Source organism: Epinephelus lanceolatus, chromosome 15 (genome assembly GCF_041903045.1).
Source record: "Epinephelus lanceolatus isolate andai-2023 chromosome 15, ASM4190304v1, whole genome shotgun sequence".
In the NCBI taxonomy this organism is placed as follows: Eukaryota; Metazoa; Chordata; class Actinopteri; order Perciformes; family Serranidae; genus Epinephelus; species Epinephelus lanceolatus.
This window is the reverse complement of record NC_135748.1, coordinates 9,588,231-9,605,252: the sequence shown is the minus strand read 5'-3', so window position 1 is coordinate 9,605,252 and position 17,022 is coordinate 9,588,231. Positions and strand designations below refer to the sequence as shown.

Genomic DNA, 17,022 nt, shown 5'->3' with positions numbered 1-17,022 from the left:
CTCTCCCACTGTGAAAATAAAACTGAGACTTAATCCTGTTTTCATACTGTATGCTCTGAGCCGCACTCGTGTGTTTGAATTTGTACATGCCACACACAACTCGGCACTTTATAGTTGCTACTGATGTATAAAATTGCCCAATATTCAGATGTAAATAAGAATGATTGTAGTGCCACTGGCATGTTTTTCTACTCCCTTGTTTGCTTCAAGTAAAGGCAATGTGCAGACATTAACTAAGAGATTTTCAACAGCAGGCAATGCAGATGTCTTTGGTCACAAAGCATTATGTCTGCTGTGTTAGCAGTTGTTTCTTCCAGATACAGTTTCCTGATGACATTAAATTTAACTCTGGTTGTCCTTGATAGGATAGTTTATTTTGCACTCTTAGAAATAAAGGTGTTAGCTAGAACTACATAGGGTTCTTTGGCTTGTCACTGAAGGAGAAATATTTTTGGTTCATGGTATAACCTTTTATAAGGTTCCACCTGAAACAACATGAACCCAACATAAAGGGTTATACGTAGAACCATCTATGAAAGCTTCTAAAAAAAACCCTTCCATGGTGTATTAGTTCCACCTAGACCCCTCTCTGGTGTTTCTCTCAAGAACCTTTATATCTTCTAAGGGTGTTTACAAGAACCAATCAAGGGTGTTCTACTAAGAATCTTCTACCTTTTATATTCCAAGGGCTTCATCTAGAACCCGCCCGGGGGTTTCTACTGAGAACCCTGTTTATATTTCAAAGGTTTCATCTAGAACCAACCAAGAGGTTTTTACCAAGAGTCTTTTTATTTCCCTAAGGTTTCATCTAGAATCCATTCAGGGATTTTTACCAAGAACCCTTCTGTATTCCAAGGGTTTCATCTGGAGTCCACCCAGTGGTTTCTTTTGAGAACCCTTTTAATTTCCAAAGGTTTTATCTAGAACCCACCTTGGAGTTTCTACCAAGAATCATTTTATATTCCAAGGGTCTCATCTAGAAGCCCCCAAGGTTTTGTTTGTTTGTTTGTTTTACCAAGAACTCTTTATATTCCAAGGGTTTCAACTAAAACCTTCCCAGGAAGTCCTACCATGAACCCTGTTATATTCCAAGGGTTTCATCTAGAACCCAGCCAGGAGGTTCTACCGGAGTTGTACCAAGAACCTTTTAATTTTTTACTAATCAATAATTTAGCCTGGGGGCCCAGGGAACTAAGTCCAGCAGCCTTGGGCTACATGAGGCTCCTAAAGGGCTGGAGCTGATGTGGTCCAGCAAAACCCACAGCACTCCGGACTCACAATTATATTTTTAGGGAGTGAAGATTTTGTGAAATCACTACCTCTATACTCTTTACTGTTTCAATGATGCAGTTGATCTCAACTCTACCAGGATGGTATCGTATCGTATCATTTGCAGCTTACCATATTGTATCGTATCATATTGCATTGTATCGTATGGTATTGTATCATATATCAACTATGGCAGAACACGTCAAGTACAATAAACTGATTAAGAGGATTCCAGATATATCTACAAAGAACCCTTTCTTCAAAAAAAGCTTTTTCAGAAACAAGTGGTTCTGTATAGAATCTCAGTCCTTCAGGAAGAACCCTTTTGCAACCCTTATTTCTAAGAGTGTAGTTTTGAGCTACTTCCTCAATCCAGGCATTTTCACTTGAAGTGGCTCCTCAGTGTTCTTGCTTGTGAAAAACTGTTTTCACCTTATGGTGTCTCTGAACTGTTTTACACTTTTTTCTGCTCTTCTTTTTTTTTTACATTCCTTGGCTTTCTCTTCCAACTACTTGCATAGACTGGAGGATTTCCCAACATCTCCCACCAGCACAGCTAAACAAGAGTTTCTGTATGTTATTGCTACCATGTAGGGCTCACATGCATTCATAAATCCAAACCACAGCTGCCCTGATTTCACATCCTTCATTTGTCTGAGTCGCCTGTCATCCATTTGTATTTTCAGTGAACAGACTCTCAGGACTCTCTTTGTTCAGATGTGAACTGTGTATGTGTGTGTATATGAAGTCACTTGTATTGGTTTAGAAAAGCAGAAAGTTGTCTGGTTTTATTTTTCTCTGTTTTTGTGAACCTGTTCATTCTTGATTCTTCCCTTAATGTTTACAGTCTGCCAAAATACTGAAATAACTTACAGTCTGGTATTTCAGTATTTTATTCCAGTCACAGAATAACACATCCATAAACCATCTGAGAATGTAAACAGTGTACTTGCTACAAGACGCAGGATCATAAAAAGATGTGTGTGTCAGACCTTGCATTCGACAGCCATAGTGTACAATTCATTACCTTCTTCATCCATAGTGGAACATGTGTCACTGTTATGATTGCTGCCCATTTTACCTGTGCCCAGAAAACTGAATGCTGTCCTGAATTTGCATGGTGTTTGACTGTATGGTGTCCTCTCAGTAATTCCACTTAAGTCCCCATCTATATGTCCATATCACCTGGAGAAAAACCAAAACAAATTTAGGTCCTTTTGCTCATTCCAGTCTACTCTGTGTTTCAGAACGGTGGTCAAATGCAACATTGCCAAGTCTCAGGCATTGTACAGCGCCCAGCGAGGACTGAAGACCAACAACGCAGCCGTCTTCAAAGTGGGGGCCATCATGATCAACATTCCCCAGCACCCGGCTACTTTGCACAGCATGATGGTCCGCAGCTCCCACCAGCTCTCCAAACAAATCTCTGACCTCATCCGCCAGCCCTCCAATGTGTATGTCTACTTCATTGATCCATCTTTGAAAGACCCTCTCCAGTGAAAATCCATTCTTAACTTGTCATCATATCGATATGTTTTTTCTATGTGCTACATGCATGTCATGAGTGAAATAACCAGTCAGCGCCTTCGCTGAGCATTTTTGCCTTGAAACTGTGTACCAAAGTGTACCAATTAGGCCTGGTTATTGTTTTAAAAACTACAATACCACTACAAATACCTGTACCCTTAAAGTAATACTAATACCAATGGAGCACTTTATTCAACACCCATGACGTAATACAGCGGTGTGTGGTATAGCCATATTTTCAAATGTTTAGTGGCGTCTCAGCATGCTGAGCTGCCAACTCCGTCAAATACACAGCTTACCTGTGCTTGGTGTGAGTTTGCTGAGGCTGTTTAAAGGTTCTGTGTTGTATGTGTTAGCTGCTATGTAAGCTCGTGCTAACCAAGCAGACATTAACCTGAACATTTGTCGGCGTGATAGCGGTTCCAGATATGGCAGCAACAGAAAGTTTGCAAGTCCAATGGGGAAATGGAATGGTCCAGGATCAGACTCCTGGCCCAAAAAGGATGGAATGCTAGTATCATTTGACTGGAGACATTTCAGTATTAATTGGTACTGTTTTATTTCAGTCGATAACTTATGTGTCCTAACTGGATGTGATGTTAGCTAGCACTAGCGTCTAAATCAGTTTGATTGCATTGTTTTCTATTGGACCTTCGTAACTGCCTATAAGCAATGTAGCGCGACACAGCGCAAAACTGAGTGCTGTTTTGAGAGCAACTTTTGCCAGACACCCTGTTTTTATTTATTTCTGTCACTCATGTTGAAAGCGCCGCAACGGACAAGGAATGACTGATTCACAAGGTTGGAATCAGGAGTTATCTATATGATACCTCCTTATTTCACAACAAAAACCTAAATAAGCTGGCGTCTGACTGGAAGGAGATCTCTAGGGAGCTGAACGTTTTTACAAAGAATTGTTGTTTGGTATGTGCAGCAGAGCTTGCCAGCAAGTTTGCTTGTTTTACAAAGTGGAGATGGCTGTATGATATAGTATGGTATTTTCAACAATATCTGTAAGTCACCTGTGATATTATTGATGTGAATATGAATAATGAGGAAGTACGTACTCACCCATCTTGTCAGCGGTTACACTGAGACCACAGCTGCTAGGTAAGTTAGTTGTTTACATGAGGTGACAAAGTTCCATATGTAAGGAATCCAGGGTGGACAGAGAGTGTCTGATGTTTCACGTCAGAGGCTCACTTGCTGATAGGACATGGTGTTAAAGGTATGGAATATCAATACCCAGCTCTAGTGACAATGACAGCCTCAAAAATACTGATTCTGACTTCCAGGGTTTGTTACGTCACAACCTCAAGGAACCAGTCCCGTCAACAACCAGCTTTTAAAGAACTGGCCGTGCAAGGAAGGTTTATCTAATATTAGCAACGCATTAGTAACTGTTTGATACTGAAGTCATGCAGACTACACACACTAAAGGAGGGATAGGTGTAAAGTCAGGTCTAAGCCATTTTAAGGCATGACAGTTCCATGGGGAAAAAATCCTTATTATGCAGTTTTGACGAAGAGAAATCTCTTTTTAAGAACTTCAAACCTCATTTATAGCATTTAAAACCAATTAAAAAACTGACTCTGAAGTGTTGCAGACTTTTAACTATATTTAAAACCCTAAATGAATCTGTTATGCAACACACTGTTGTCATTAGATCGTAATCCACACTTAATAAACTCCTCATCTCCATAAGTGACAGCTCACTGCAGCATATCCACACTGTCCCCATTTAACTGCTTTCAAAGCCTGTCTGTGGTCTGTTTCCATGGTAATACTCTGAATTATGTTATGGAGTTGTAGGTGTGCTTAGGATATTAAACAACTTTTCTATAATTTGATGTTCACGGAAATATTGGCCAGTGTCTGCATAACTCTACATAATAACACACACATAATTGAATCAAATTTAAAGTAGCAATCTTTCAGTTTGTACTTTACTTCCAGCAGTTTAGCCCATATGTTCTGGGAGTGATATAATGACAAAACTGAAGCAATTCATTCCAAGTTTAGAGCACCACCTTCACTTATTCAGAGTCAACACCTTTGTAGATAATGACTGATTGAGTGGGTGAATGTTTTCTTTCTCCCCTTACAGTCAACCTCCTAATAGAGAGGACACGCCTACCCCGCAGCCTTCTGACAAAGCATCCAGCATCAATCAGACCCCCGTTGAAGCCAACGAGTTCCCTCAGCTCCCCGAAGGCCTTGAGAAGAAGCCCATTGTCCTCAAGTTTAGCGCCATGATGGATGGCATCACCATCGGGGCTGCCCTGCTGCCCTCACTGAAAGCAGAGTACAAAATGGGTCCCATGAAGAGCCATGGCATGACAGGTGTGTGTGAGAGGAGATCTGACACTGATTTCAGTGATGGTGTAAACTAACAGAGCTTTTTCTTCTGAAACATTATATGTCCAATTCTACTGTTCTCATCTGATGTTTCGTTCTTAAAACTGAATTTTAAAAAAACATTACCCTGTCTTAATATCAATGTTGAGGTATGTCCAAGCCCTGCAAAATAATAAGTTGTGATGATAACTCCTTTTTTTTTTTTTTTTGTTTTTTTTTTTTTTTTGTTTCTTTTAACACCTCTCCTGTGTTTAGGTGCACAAACCAGTTTCACTTTCGAGTTGCCAAACCACAAGCTTTGCTTCCAGTCAAAAGTGTCCCCAGTGGACATGTCCACCATGCCACCATCAGCCAGCCTCACCCTGCCTCCAGTCACCATGTCAGGAGAGTACATCATGGAAGAACACGAGAGCCACTCAGACCAGGGCTGGGCGCCCGACGACTTCCCAGCAAAGCAAGGAAACTACCTCCAAGGCAACTACCTGCGCTGTGTCGCCGAGGTCAGAGGCTCCTGATGGGGCGTTACGTTTATGTCAGAGCACTGAATAAAAGCAAATTTTCTGGAGCAGCCTATGGCGATTTTAACTTCCCCTCACTTGTCTTCTGTGATGTGCAGATTGGTTCATTTGAGCACAACCTGACCACAGACCTGCTCAACCACCTGGTCTTCCTGCAAAAGGTTTTCATGAAGGAGGTCAACGAGGTTATTCAGAAGGTTTCAGGTACTGTACTAAAGACTAACACACACTTCTGTATCTGTAAAACCTGTACAAAACGGTGTCCTTTTCTTTGCTGTATTGGCCCAATTTTGCTCTCAGATCAATAAAGTTAATCTAATCTTAAACATCTGACTGTTCCCAACAGAATTCTGTAGCCAACAGCTGCTGCTTAAGTCAACGAAAAATATTGTTTTCATCACAAAACAATGCCCAAGGCCCTGACACAAATCCAGTCATGTTCATTTTCCACAACAGTATTGATAGTAATTTGTTGAACTTGCTTAGTTTGATCGATGTAATTGCCCAAGAGAGAGAAAGAGAAGTGGGAGTTTTATGGTAAAGAATAATGAGAATGGTGTAAGGTAACTTTTCTCATTAGGGAGGAGTCTTTAAATGTAGTTGCACTGGGACACTTCAAGCAGATATAAGAACTCACACATACAGAGGTATCACACGTTATCTAGCACTTCACAACAGTCTGTGGATTTGTGAGGTTGACTTGTATACTCTCTATACACACAGGAGGAGAACAACCCATCCCACTGTGGAATGAGCATGACACCTCAACAGATGCAGACAAGCCAAAAATCCTGTTGTATTCTCTCAGCCTCATGTTCAAGGTATCTCATCTTCAGTTTCTTTCAGCACACAAATTCAAAGTAGCTCTTCAGTCCCAGGGGCTGAAGCAACCAGGTGAAGATTTTTGTCCAAACTTTGCATTGCTTTAAATAATAAAACCAGTAAAGGGTTTCTCCCAAGAGATTTTTCTTTCACTTTGAGTGTTGGTTAAGGTTTGAGGAATTTCCTGAATGCCGTTTTCTTGTTTGCAGGGAATCCAGATGACCGCCACCACTCCTTCCATGCGAGCTGTGCGCTTTGAGACAGGCCTTATCGAGCTGGAGCTGTCCAACAGGATCCAGTGCAAGGCTCAGCCGGGTGGCAGCAGCAGTTACCTTAAACTGTTTGGCAAATGTCAAGTAGATCTCAACTTGGCTCTTGGACAGATAGTCAAACACCAGGTACAGATCAGCTTCATTATAGTGAAATAAAAGCTGTCAGGTGTAAAGGTCCAACTTTTTGTTGTATTTGCTCAAACTTTCGCTATATCTTGATAGTAGTACATGAGACAGATAACCTGTGAGAAAATCGTGTTCCTCTGGCTCCTCCTAGCATTTCTAATGGCATATGCATAATCCACACCACCATGCCTGAATAAAAACAGCCGGTGAGGGGCATAGGCTATCCCCCCACTCCCTTTTGAAAAAGCATGCTCAAATAACATGCATGTCGCCAGCAATCATTTAGTGTCCTTGTTATATGGTGGCTGATCTCGTCCAGAGGGTAGCTCCCGCACCTCATTATTTTCCCAATTTGCGAACATTTTTTGCAGCTGTTCTTTTTTGAGTTAGCTGCTAACTGCTACCAGCAACATTTTAAACCTCATGCATTGGGTCGCACATATAACACGTCGTCAAAACCTCACATCTGTGCCGCCCATGACTCCGTCCTACCGGCTGTCATTTTTATACTTGTATCATTTTGGCGCCATTACTACCCCCGATGCCGGCTTAAAGGCAACTCAAAGACAACCTTGCCCCGCCATTTGGGGATTGTAGCTTTGAAACAGAACGGTGAGATGGAATTATCTCAGGAAACTTTTAATATAGAGCAGGTCTAGACTGCATTCTAGACTAGAATGAGTAAAACTGAGCCTTCATCGGTTTTTGAACCCTTTAGGTCCCATAGCTTGCTCCACCTCACAAAAGCCGCTCAGATGTTTCATTCTTATTTTAGATCAAGCTTGATTTAACTTTTACTTTTCAGCTGGTTCTCTTTGCTGGTATTTTTGGTAGTCTTGCAAATGCCATTAGAAACACTAGCAGGAGCCAAAAGAACCAGATCCGTTTCATAGAGTATCTGTCTCGTGTACTACTGCCAGTATAAAGCCAAATATAGCAAATATAATAGTTACTTTTATAAAAAAATCACAGACTACCACTAGTTGAAGTCTAGAATTGGCTTGAAGATTAGTACCTCTCACAATAAAATACAAAATACAATCAGAGTTGCTTCGCTTGTGCTTGATTATAATAGATTCCTATCTGATGCTCTTTCTCCCTTCACTTTATAGGTGTATGAAGAAGCTGGCTCAGACTTCCACCAGGTTGCGTACTTCCGAACTCGGATCGGCCTGCGGAATGCTCTGCAGGAGGAGATCAGTGGCTCCTCAGACAAGGAAGCCGTCCTCATCACACTCAACAGGCCAATCGTTTTCGCCCAGCCAGTGGCCTTTGACAGAGGTTCAGTTTTTCTTTTTGTCTACATCACATTAAACGTCAAAGTTTGTTTTGTGTAGGGCTGCAGCCATCGACCATTTTCACTATCGATTAATCTGCCCCATATTTTCTCATTAAGCAATTGGTCGTTTTGTCAATGAAATGTCAGAAAATAGTGATACATGCCCTGTGTAACTTCCCAGAGTCCAAGGTGATGTCTTCAGATGGTATGTTTTATCCGACCACCTGTCCAAAATCCAACGCTAGTCAGTTTATTATCATGTATGACAAAGAAAAGCATCAAATTCTCGCATTTAAGAAGCAAAAAAAAACAGCAAATATTTGGCTATTTTTGCTTTAAGAATTACTAAAACAATTATTAGATGATCAAAATAGTTGGCAATTGATTTTTTGTCAATTGACTAATGGATAAATCGACATAACTACAAAACTTGTAGTGGTTAGTTATTTTTAGATATTCTCCCTGCTCAACCATGATTATGAAGGAAGGATGGCTCAGTGATAGAACTGCATCTGATTTTCACACACAACAAAAATCAACCACTGATGTCTCTAAAATGAAATTCAGGACGTAATTTTAAGGTCTTTCTTTCCACCTGTGTGCCCTCCTGCAGCTGTACTTTTCTGGCTGAATTACAAGGCAGCGTACGACAACTGGAACGAGCAGCGCCTGGCCCTTAACAAGGACATCCACGTGGCAACTAAAGAGGTGGTGGAGAAGCTGCCAGGCATCCAGCAGACCTCCGCCCAGGCCTTCAGCACCCTCTTCCTGCAACTGACCGTCAACGACCTGGGCATCTGCCTACCCATCACCAACACATCCCAGGTAATCTGCTGCACTTAGTTTGGATCTCACAAAATCAATGTTGTAAAATGTTTACATTTTAACTTGTTGATGTCTAAATTTATACATCATAGTTGCTGATTATATAAACAATAGCAGGTTTGCGCTCTGTTGACTTCAAGGTCATTCAGTTAGTTCACATTTACATATATATTTTCATGTTTAATGCAGATGATGTAATCAACTCTCACACGTTGTAGCATCTTTGATTGGCATTAGAGAACCATGGATACATTTTAGCAGTTTCACTATTATATGTAGAGACCATGATATCCAGATGTGTTTTATGTTGTTTATGAGCTCTTAGTGGGCAGACTGTCCATTAATCTGCCTTTCCACACACCCACACACACAGGGACATTGCTCAAAACAACCTTTATAATGCACACTTTTAATGCAAAACAAACAATTGCGGATTTGATACACAACCTTAACACAGATACATGCTGGCTGGTCAGTATTTAAGTGGAAATACAAATGTGCAGCAATTACGAATTTTACTATATCATAGAGATAGTTATATGTTTTTAAGAGGATCATAGTAGTGATGTGTTTATTTTTTTATTTTATTTTTTTTTAATTATTTTTTTTTATTTTGTCTAGGGATGTCACTTTCTGTTAATTTGCTTTAGACCGCCTGACACCCATAAGGCAGTAACTTATGAGTTAATTTTAAAAAAAGATTGGAAAAATGAAAAATGCTTTTAGTCCAGTGCTCCATTGACTTAGTGAGCTTTAGTTCAGAGCGATATGTATTTAGTGGTGGTTACATTTTAATGTTTTTTTGTTTTTTGTTTTTTTCTTTTAATGATTTTCTGTTGGCATTGATAACAGACAGCAGGCAAGCTACAATATCATGCAGAAACATGGTACTTCCTGCCCATCCTTCAGTCTCCACTGGTTAGCTAGCGGCGCCACTCATTTTGCGATTACTGCTGTTAGCGCTGGTTGCTGCAGAAACATGGTAGCCTCCCCCCAGGTCACCTCAGTGAGTAAGCAGCTTAATTTTGAGCAGTTAAACCCACCTAGCATTGTTTACTATGTTATCACCACCACCCGTGCTGTTGCTGCTAATGGTGCTAACATAGCTAACAGTGCTAACATAGTTAACAATGCAAAAGAGGTTTTAGAGCTCAAAATTAAGCTGCTTATTCACTGGGGCCACCTGGGAAAGAACGGAGGGTGAGCACCATGTTTCTGCAGCAACACCACCATGAGTTTGGACGGGGTTACTTGTAGTAATTGCCAAATGAGCCGTGGCACTAAGGTACTCTAGCTTCCACCTCACCTGTGTTGTGCATAGTCCAGTGCTGCGGCAGCAGCTAGCTATCCAGTGTAGCATGAATATCTTACAGCTTGGTTGTGGTATGACATAGAGCTAGTGCTACTACTGAGCTGAGGAGGAACACAATTAACCTGTAGACCAACATGCATAACTGGTTAAAAATATTCCCTGCGGTTGACATCCCTAATTTTGTCCACAAAAAACAATTTTGTATGATGTTAAATCATCCAAGACAGGTGCACCAGTAGTTAGCAATGTGGATGTTATGCACTGTGTGCTATTTAAGTTCATCAGACTTTGGTGGACTGTTTCCAATGCAGAAAGTTTTGCCAAATAATTTAATGTTATTATTTATAAAATGTTTTTTATGTCTGTTTTTATTTATGTGTATGTTTTTTGGATAAAAGATTCACATGAGCACACACAAATAGAAATATTTAGAGGAAACACTGGATATCAATGAATGGTCCGTATCAGTTGTTTTGTTATACTGCAGTACTGTGCTGTATTACAGTATGTCCTTGGAGACGAGATATACCAGCTGTCATGTCACACTTATTTCCATAGAGAGGACAAGTACCAGTTACGGAGGGCATCCACTCTGAAGCTGGGGCCAGCACATCAGTAGGCCGGCATAAAAATGCACGAAAAGTAACCTACAATTTATTACATCTCTTGTGATGGCTTGTTGTGGAACAATGACTTACTGTGATCAATACTCTTCCATGCCACAAGTACACTGCATCACAAGTGCTTGTTTGTTTAAAAACTGGCAGGTCACACCACTTTGTAACAATGAAATTCCCCTCACAAAGCTGGCATAACAACTAATGAAGCTTGAGCTCGTGTCTGAGGTGTTTGGGCTGTGTAATTACTTCATACTAAAGAGAGGTTATGCCAGTTGGTGTCCAGAGTATCCCTTATCTGTTGCTAAAATGGAAACAAGGAAATTGTTGAGGCTAATCTTTTAGAGACTGCCATGGAATTGTATACAATTTCACACACAAAAGCAGATCTAATGACACAGTGCAGTGGTGCACATGGCAGGCTCTGTCTATTGTAAGAGAAAGCAATTGGAATTTACCTGGATTTCTGCAGTAATCATCCTGAAACTGGTCTGATTCTGATCCATGTCATAAAAATAGATAATGGGTTAGTTAGGAGGTAAACAGGCTTTTACCTGCCTCCACTTATGACTGGAATGATGATCAGACCCCTATTTTTGTGCCAATGTAGCGTTAATCCAGAAATTCAGGTAATATGGGCAATTTTACCCCCAATCCTGCAATTAAACACAGTCTAACAAACTGAACAGCTTGGTAACATTTCACTCATTGGTGTATTCACAGCAACAGTACTTAATAATGTTCTGTATTTTGCAGCTGAAGTAATTAAGCAGTTTTGCAAAATTATAATGTCATGATCAGAAGTCATGTGCCAAAGTATTATTTATTCAAAATCACATGAAAATAACCACATTGATCCTGATTTTATTGAACTGACAAAGTGGATATACAGTACAGTAGAATGAAATGTTACCAGCTAACTCTGCCTTTTCCAAACACATGGAAGTGGGGCTTTTTTTCCTTGCACTTCACCCTCATGTAGAGGCACAAGTAACCCCTCTCCCTGCCCCTCTGCCAGGCCAACCACAGCATAGATTTTGACACCGGCTCAGCTATGGTCCTGACCATTGAGAGCACACTGATCACCGCCTGCTCCTCAGAGTCCCTTGTAAGCAAAGGCCACTTCAAGAATTTCTGCATCCGCTTTGCTGAGGGCTTCGAGACCTCCTGGGACGACTGGAAGCCTGAAATCCGAGGGGATATGGTCATGAATGCTTGTGAGTGCTGCATTATATTTAAGTTTCAATTTTTGTCTCACATATGCTCCATTTAGATTACGTTTTATCACCTTTAATGAATGTCAAAAGCATTGATTTAGTAAAGAAAGAAAAGTATTCAAAACTTAACACAAATACTTGATAAAAAGATAAATTGAGTCTCTTTTCAGAGATGCTAAACAAACATAAAATACAGATTTTATACGTACATACATACACACACATACATTTTTTTACTAGGCATGTGCTTACTGACCTGACCTGACTTAAGTAGGTAGAAATCGAATTCTGATGTGATTTTCCATGCATGCAGATCCTCTGAAATATGCGTGTTGCCTGTGTGTCTGTGTGTGGTCTGTATACAGGTGTAGTCCCTGATGGTACATATGAAGTATGCTCCAGGACTACAGGGCAACCCTCTGCAGGCAGGTTCTTTTAACCAAGATCTGGTCCATGAAATATGTATCACACCCTAGAGCTGCACAATAAGCATGAGACAACTGTCTAAAAATTTTATTTTGCATTCATTTCATCCTCATCCTCTCCCGCTCTTTATGTCCTCTCCCTCCTGGCTTCCTCCTCTCTCAAAAAAACAGAGAGCAGCAGTGCCGGTACCTGGACCCTGAATGTGCTGTGGAAAATGTGTGGTATCGATGTTCACATGGATCCCAACATCGGTAAGCGCCTTAACGCCCTGGGTAACACGCTGACGTCACTGACGGGCGAGGAGGACGTAGACGACATCGCTGACCTGAACTCCGTCAACATGGCGGACCTTTCAGATGAGGACGAAGCCGACTCCATGTCACCCACCATCCACATGGTCAGTCAATGATGGGTTCTTGTATATTATGGCTTTCTTTTTGGCCCATTGTAAAAATGATACATAGTTTCCACCACAGCCAGATTTAGCCAATTATTTTGTCATTTGAATATCACTTTCGAATAAGTTGTGATGACACATTGTAACATTAAAGGGTAACTTTAGTATTTTTCAACCTGGACCCTATTTTCCCATGCTTTTAAGTCTAAGTGACCAATGGGAACAGCATGTTTTGAAATTGGTCCAGTATTGAGCGAGAGGGCTGCAGCTGGCAGCTGCAAAACAGGCAGCTATGTGAGCACTCAATGCAATTATGTACCGTCAATGTACGTCCTTCAAATAGTGTTTGTTTTTGCCACCAACAGGCTCAGATTGTTGTTTCAAGTGTCTGACAGTATTATGGAAAGGATCCCTACAGATGTCAAGCTTTTTGTTAAAGAGTAAGATCCTTTTTGTTTAACCAGAAACAGCCCCAAAATTGTATACGCTAAACCCACCAGACTATTTAAATAAAGAGTAATTTTAGCATGTATGGAGCCAGTATATTTGCGTATCTAACTGGGTGAAGTAAGGGTTTGTTTACACTAAACCAGAGTCTATGATTGTAGGTTTTTGTTGTAGTTTTATTTTGTTTCAGTTGACCTTGAATTAAATGCGTTTTATCATGATAAAATTGCTTTTTATTCAATGGAATTTAGAGGGTTTAGCAATAATGATTTTGGGGCTGTGTCTGGTCAGACAAAAAGGGACTTAATCTTTAGTAAAAGATCTGTCTCTGGCAGGATCCTTTCCATAATGTTGTCAGACACTTAGAATAACAATCTGAGCCCGTCAGTGGCAATAACAAGCACTTTTAGTGGATGTTAATTAACGGTGCATAATTGCTGCTCTGCAATTATGTTTCAAAATTGTTATGTCACTGCAGCCTTTTTACACTGCGAGCTGCAGCCAACTTGCTCAATACTGGACCAGTTTTTTTAAAAAATGTTCCCATAAGTCACTTGCACACTAAAAAATGGGAAACTCTTACCCTTGAAGAAAATATGCTGTCAACTGTAGATCAGATATTCTGGTTGGTAACTCCAATTAGGAAGTTTTCAGAAGAAAAATCAATTTCTTTAGATGTGGAGGTTATAAAAGAACAATGCAGACTATGAATAATACACTTTAGGTGTACTACTAGTGGTTGTCTAACTCAAAGGAAAAGTTTAACATACTGGGAAATGTGCTTATTTGCTTTTTCTTGCTAAAAGTAAGATGGGAAGATCCATCTCAGTCTCATATATTTCTGTTAGATTTAAGGCTGCAATAAGATACGTGATTGCTGAGCTTCGCATAAAGGCTGGAAACAGCTAGAAGCTAGCCTGGCTCGGTCGGCCAGGGCACACCAAGCCAGTATCCAGTTGTCGGTGAGAATCTGTCACCTTAGTTTTTGCAGTGTGTCCCGTACCGTGCCTTGTTGGACGTTGTTCAACTGATTTAGCACGTTGAAACGGAGCCATCAGAGCCCATCAGTGAGTGAAATCCCTCTGATTGACAGTTCAGGTCAGTGTACAAAAACAAGTAAAAGTGAAACAGAAGTAAGGAGGCTTCGAAAGCTAGGGTATTGAGTTAGGTTGAAGAGAACAGCACGTAAAGTCATCTGTTTATTTAATTATGTATCACTACAAATACATGTCATGTGCTATAAGTAGCAGGTTATCACACAGTAAGAAAAATAAATCATGTATTGAAATCAAAAATGTTGATGCATTGATAACCATTTTATCTGAATTGTTATCGAATCCTGAGATGCCTGGGGATTCCCATCTCAAGGCATCGGCCATTGAAAAACCCTATATCAGTTGACCACTGTTGCACAGATTAAACAGGAAAGGTATAATGTGTTAGTTTTTAAGATATAGAGGTGCTGAGAGGCAGTTTTCATTACCTTTGGACAGATCTTATGCTAAGCTAACTGGCTGCCAAGTGTAGCTTCATTTTCAGAAGACAGACATGAGATTTGTATCCATCTTCTTACCTAACTCTGGGCAAGAAAATAAATAAGCATGTTTCCCAAATTATCAAAGTCTTACTTTAAAATCTCTTCAATACATTTAAAGAATTCCTACCTGGCTTACCTTAAAGCCTCAGAAGGTAAAGTCTGACCCCAGTCGTCCATTCTTCCACCTCTCCATCCATGTGTCCCTGCCGTTGTCCACAGAGTCCAGGGAGCCAGTTCAGCCCTCGGCTGACCTTAAGGAAGCGTCTGGTAAACCACATCCTGGGCCTCAGCCCCAGGCCTCAGAGTGTGTCTGTCCCAGCTGACGACTTAAACTGTGCATCGCCTCGCCTTCGAGCGGGCAGTGCCAGAGCCCAAAGACCCCTCTCCTGGGCCTGTGTATGTAGCCACCCATAGTGTTTAATTCTTCTCCGGGCTGACAAAATCACTGGCAAAGGTGTCATCTCAGTCACCTGCAGTTATCAGATGGAGGTTGCAAATTCCAAAATGCTGAGCAATGCTGTTTTGTGCTTTAACTAAATAGCATGGTACTGGAGAATAGTGTCGCTTAGCATTTGCTTTCACTGCTCTCCTCATTAAACTTCAATGATGGGTGAAAAGAAATAAATTAGTGTTACACAATTCCCTGTGGCAATACAGCTTTGTTTTCCCAACCTGTGCTTTGAGTGGAGCGGTGATGGTGGTGATGGTGTTGGTGTCTCCTGTTTTGTGATAATTCTGTTTTATGAAACTTGGTGTGTGGATTGGACTACATATAACGTTTTGTGATCGAATCATTCCAGTCAAAATAATTCACCTTTAATCTTACAGATTTGGGAAGGATGCATTCTTATTTACAGCAGCTGTTACTGGGATTTGATCAGATTTGATTTTGTTTCATTTTGTCAACAGTCTAACCAGATAAATGTGCTCTGGTGTGTATCATTGCTTTGACCCAACAGGAGACCATTGACCTCAGAAGGCAGATGGCGATGGGGAACCAAGTAATTGACGCTCGTGGGAGGAAGTTCACCAAGAGGGTGGTGGACATCAGAGAGCTGAACGAACAGGCCAAGGTCATCGATGACCTCAAGTAAGATTACTGCTGACTCACTTGTTGATTCTGATTCTCTATGAAGAAATGTCTTGCATTTCATTGCTGTTTTGTTAAAGAGATCTGTCCATGACAGCTGTACAGGGGGTGAATATTTATATAACTCACCTGTTTACATTTAATTAATGCTTAAAGTTATGCATACCTAAAGGTGAGGGCACTTTGAGTGGCCTGGTGGGGGCCATCCTTCGACAAGTCTATAGGCCCAGCCGCAGCAGTTGCTATTTCAGTGTGTTTTCAGTTCATGTAAGTTAATTGTACAGTTTTGGTTGCCTATAAAAGTCTTGTTCAGCTTTTGTTGTGCTAAAAGACCCTCCAAGGCAGGGGTGGCCAAACTACAGCTTGTGGGCAAACTGCAGCCCATTGTCCATTTTTAAATGGACTGCGATGAATTTTTAAATTAAGCTAGACTATGGCTTTAGCATATCTCTAATAAATTGTGCTGTATATACATCGCACAACCTAGTTTAAACATGATGTCACTGTCATCTTTACCAACAAATGCCAGCAAGCCCTGCCATCGCACTTCTGGTCTGAACATTTGATGTCGCTACTTTACCTACAATGATTGATTACTAGTCAATAAAAACATTTACCTCAGTAAACATGGCAGTGGACCTGAATAAAGATGAAAGATGAAGAAATATTTTTTTTGAATTAAGTGGACACACTGATAAAAAGACATCTGTAAAACTGTCGGCAGAACGCTTCAAACTGCAAAGAAGGTCAATTATGACTCTTTCTTTAAGGATTTTTTTGATCAGTTGAGGATTTCCTCAAGCTGAGAAAAGCTTCTTTTTTTTTTTTTTTTTTTTTTTTTTTTTTTTAAATCTGTGACATCATCACATTGTAAAATCTAGAGGCCGAGCAGGAACTTGCTCCTGGTGCTAATGGCATATGCACCAGGCGAGCAGTTTCATTGGACTAAATAGGCACCATTTTGGGGTCCGTTATCCAGATC

The 17,022-nt window shown here is 40.6% G+C and overlaps 1 protein-coding gene across 18 annotated transcripts in view; it reads left to right on the top strand.

Annotated features, from left to right (window-relative positions):
• Positions 1-17,022, top strand: part of kiaa1109 (KIAA1109 ortholog) — a 113,773-nt gene that overhangs the window by 67,112 nt on the left and 29,639 nt on the right. For 5 of the 18 annotated variants that reach the window (XM_078174888.1, XM_078174896.1, XM_078174891.1 and 2 more), the window contains exons 52-66: positions 1,791-1,841; positions 2,517-2,723; positions 4,905-5,140; positions 5,411-5,655; positions 5,772-5,877; positions 6,397-6,494; positions 6,705-6,893; positions 8,006-8,174; positions 8,786-8,997; positions 10,868-10,951; positions 11,945-12,143; positions 12,509-12,568; positions 12,740-12,966; positions 15,170-15,346; positions 15,910-16,040. In XM_078174888.1, the coding sequence (XP_078031014.1) occupies positions 1,791-1,841; positions 2,517-2,723; positions 4,905-5,140; positions 5,411-5,655; positions 5,772-5,877; positions 6,397-6,494; positions 6,705-6,893; positions 8,006-8,174; positions 8,786-8,997; positions 10,868-10,951; positions 11,945-12,143; positions 12,509-12,568; positions 12,740-12,966; positions 15,170-15,346; positions 15,910-16,040 (2,391 nt within the window). The remainder of the gene's footprint in view (positions 1-1,790; positions 1,842-2,516; positions 2,724-4,904; positions 5,141-5,410; positions 5,656-5,771; positions 5,878-6,396; positions 6,495-6,704; positions 6,894-8,005; positions 8,175-8,785; positions 8,998-10,867; positions 10,952-11,944; positions 12,144-12,508; positions 12,569-12,739; positions 12,967-15,169; positions 15,347-15,909; positions 16,041-17,022) is intronic. The other 13 variants (XM_078174898.1, XM_078174904.1, XM_078174903.1 and 10 more) reach the window with 6 other exon arrangements.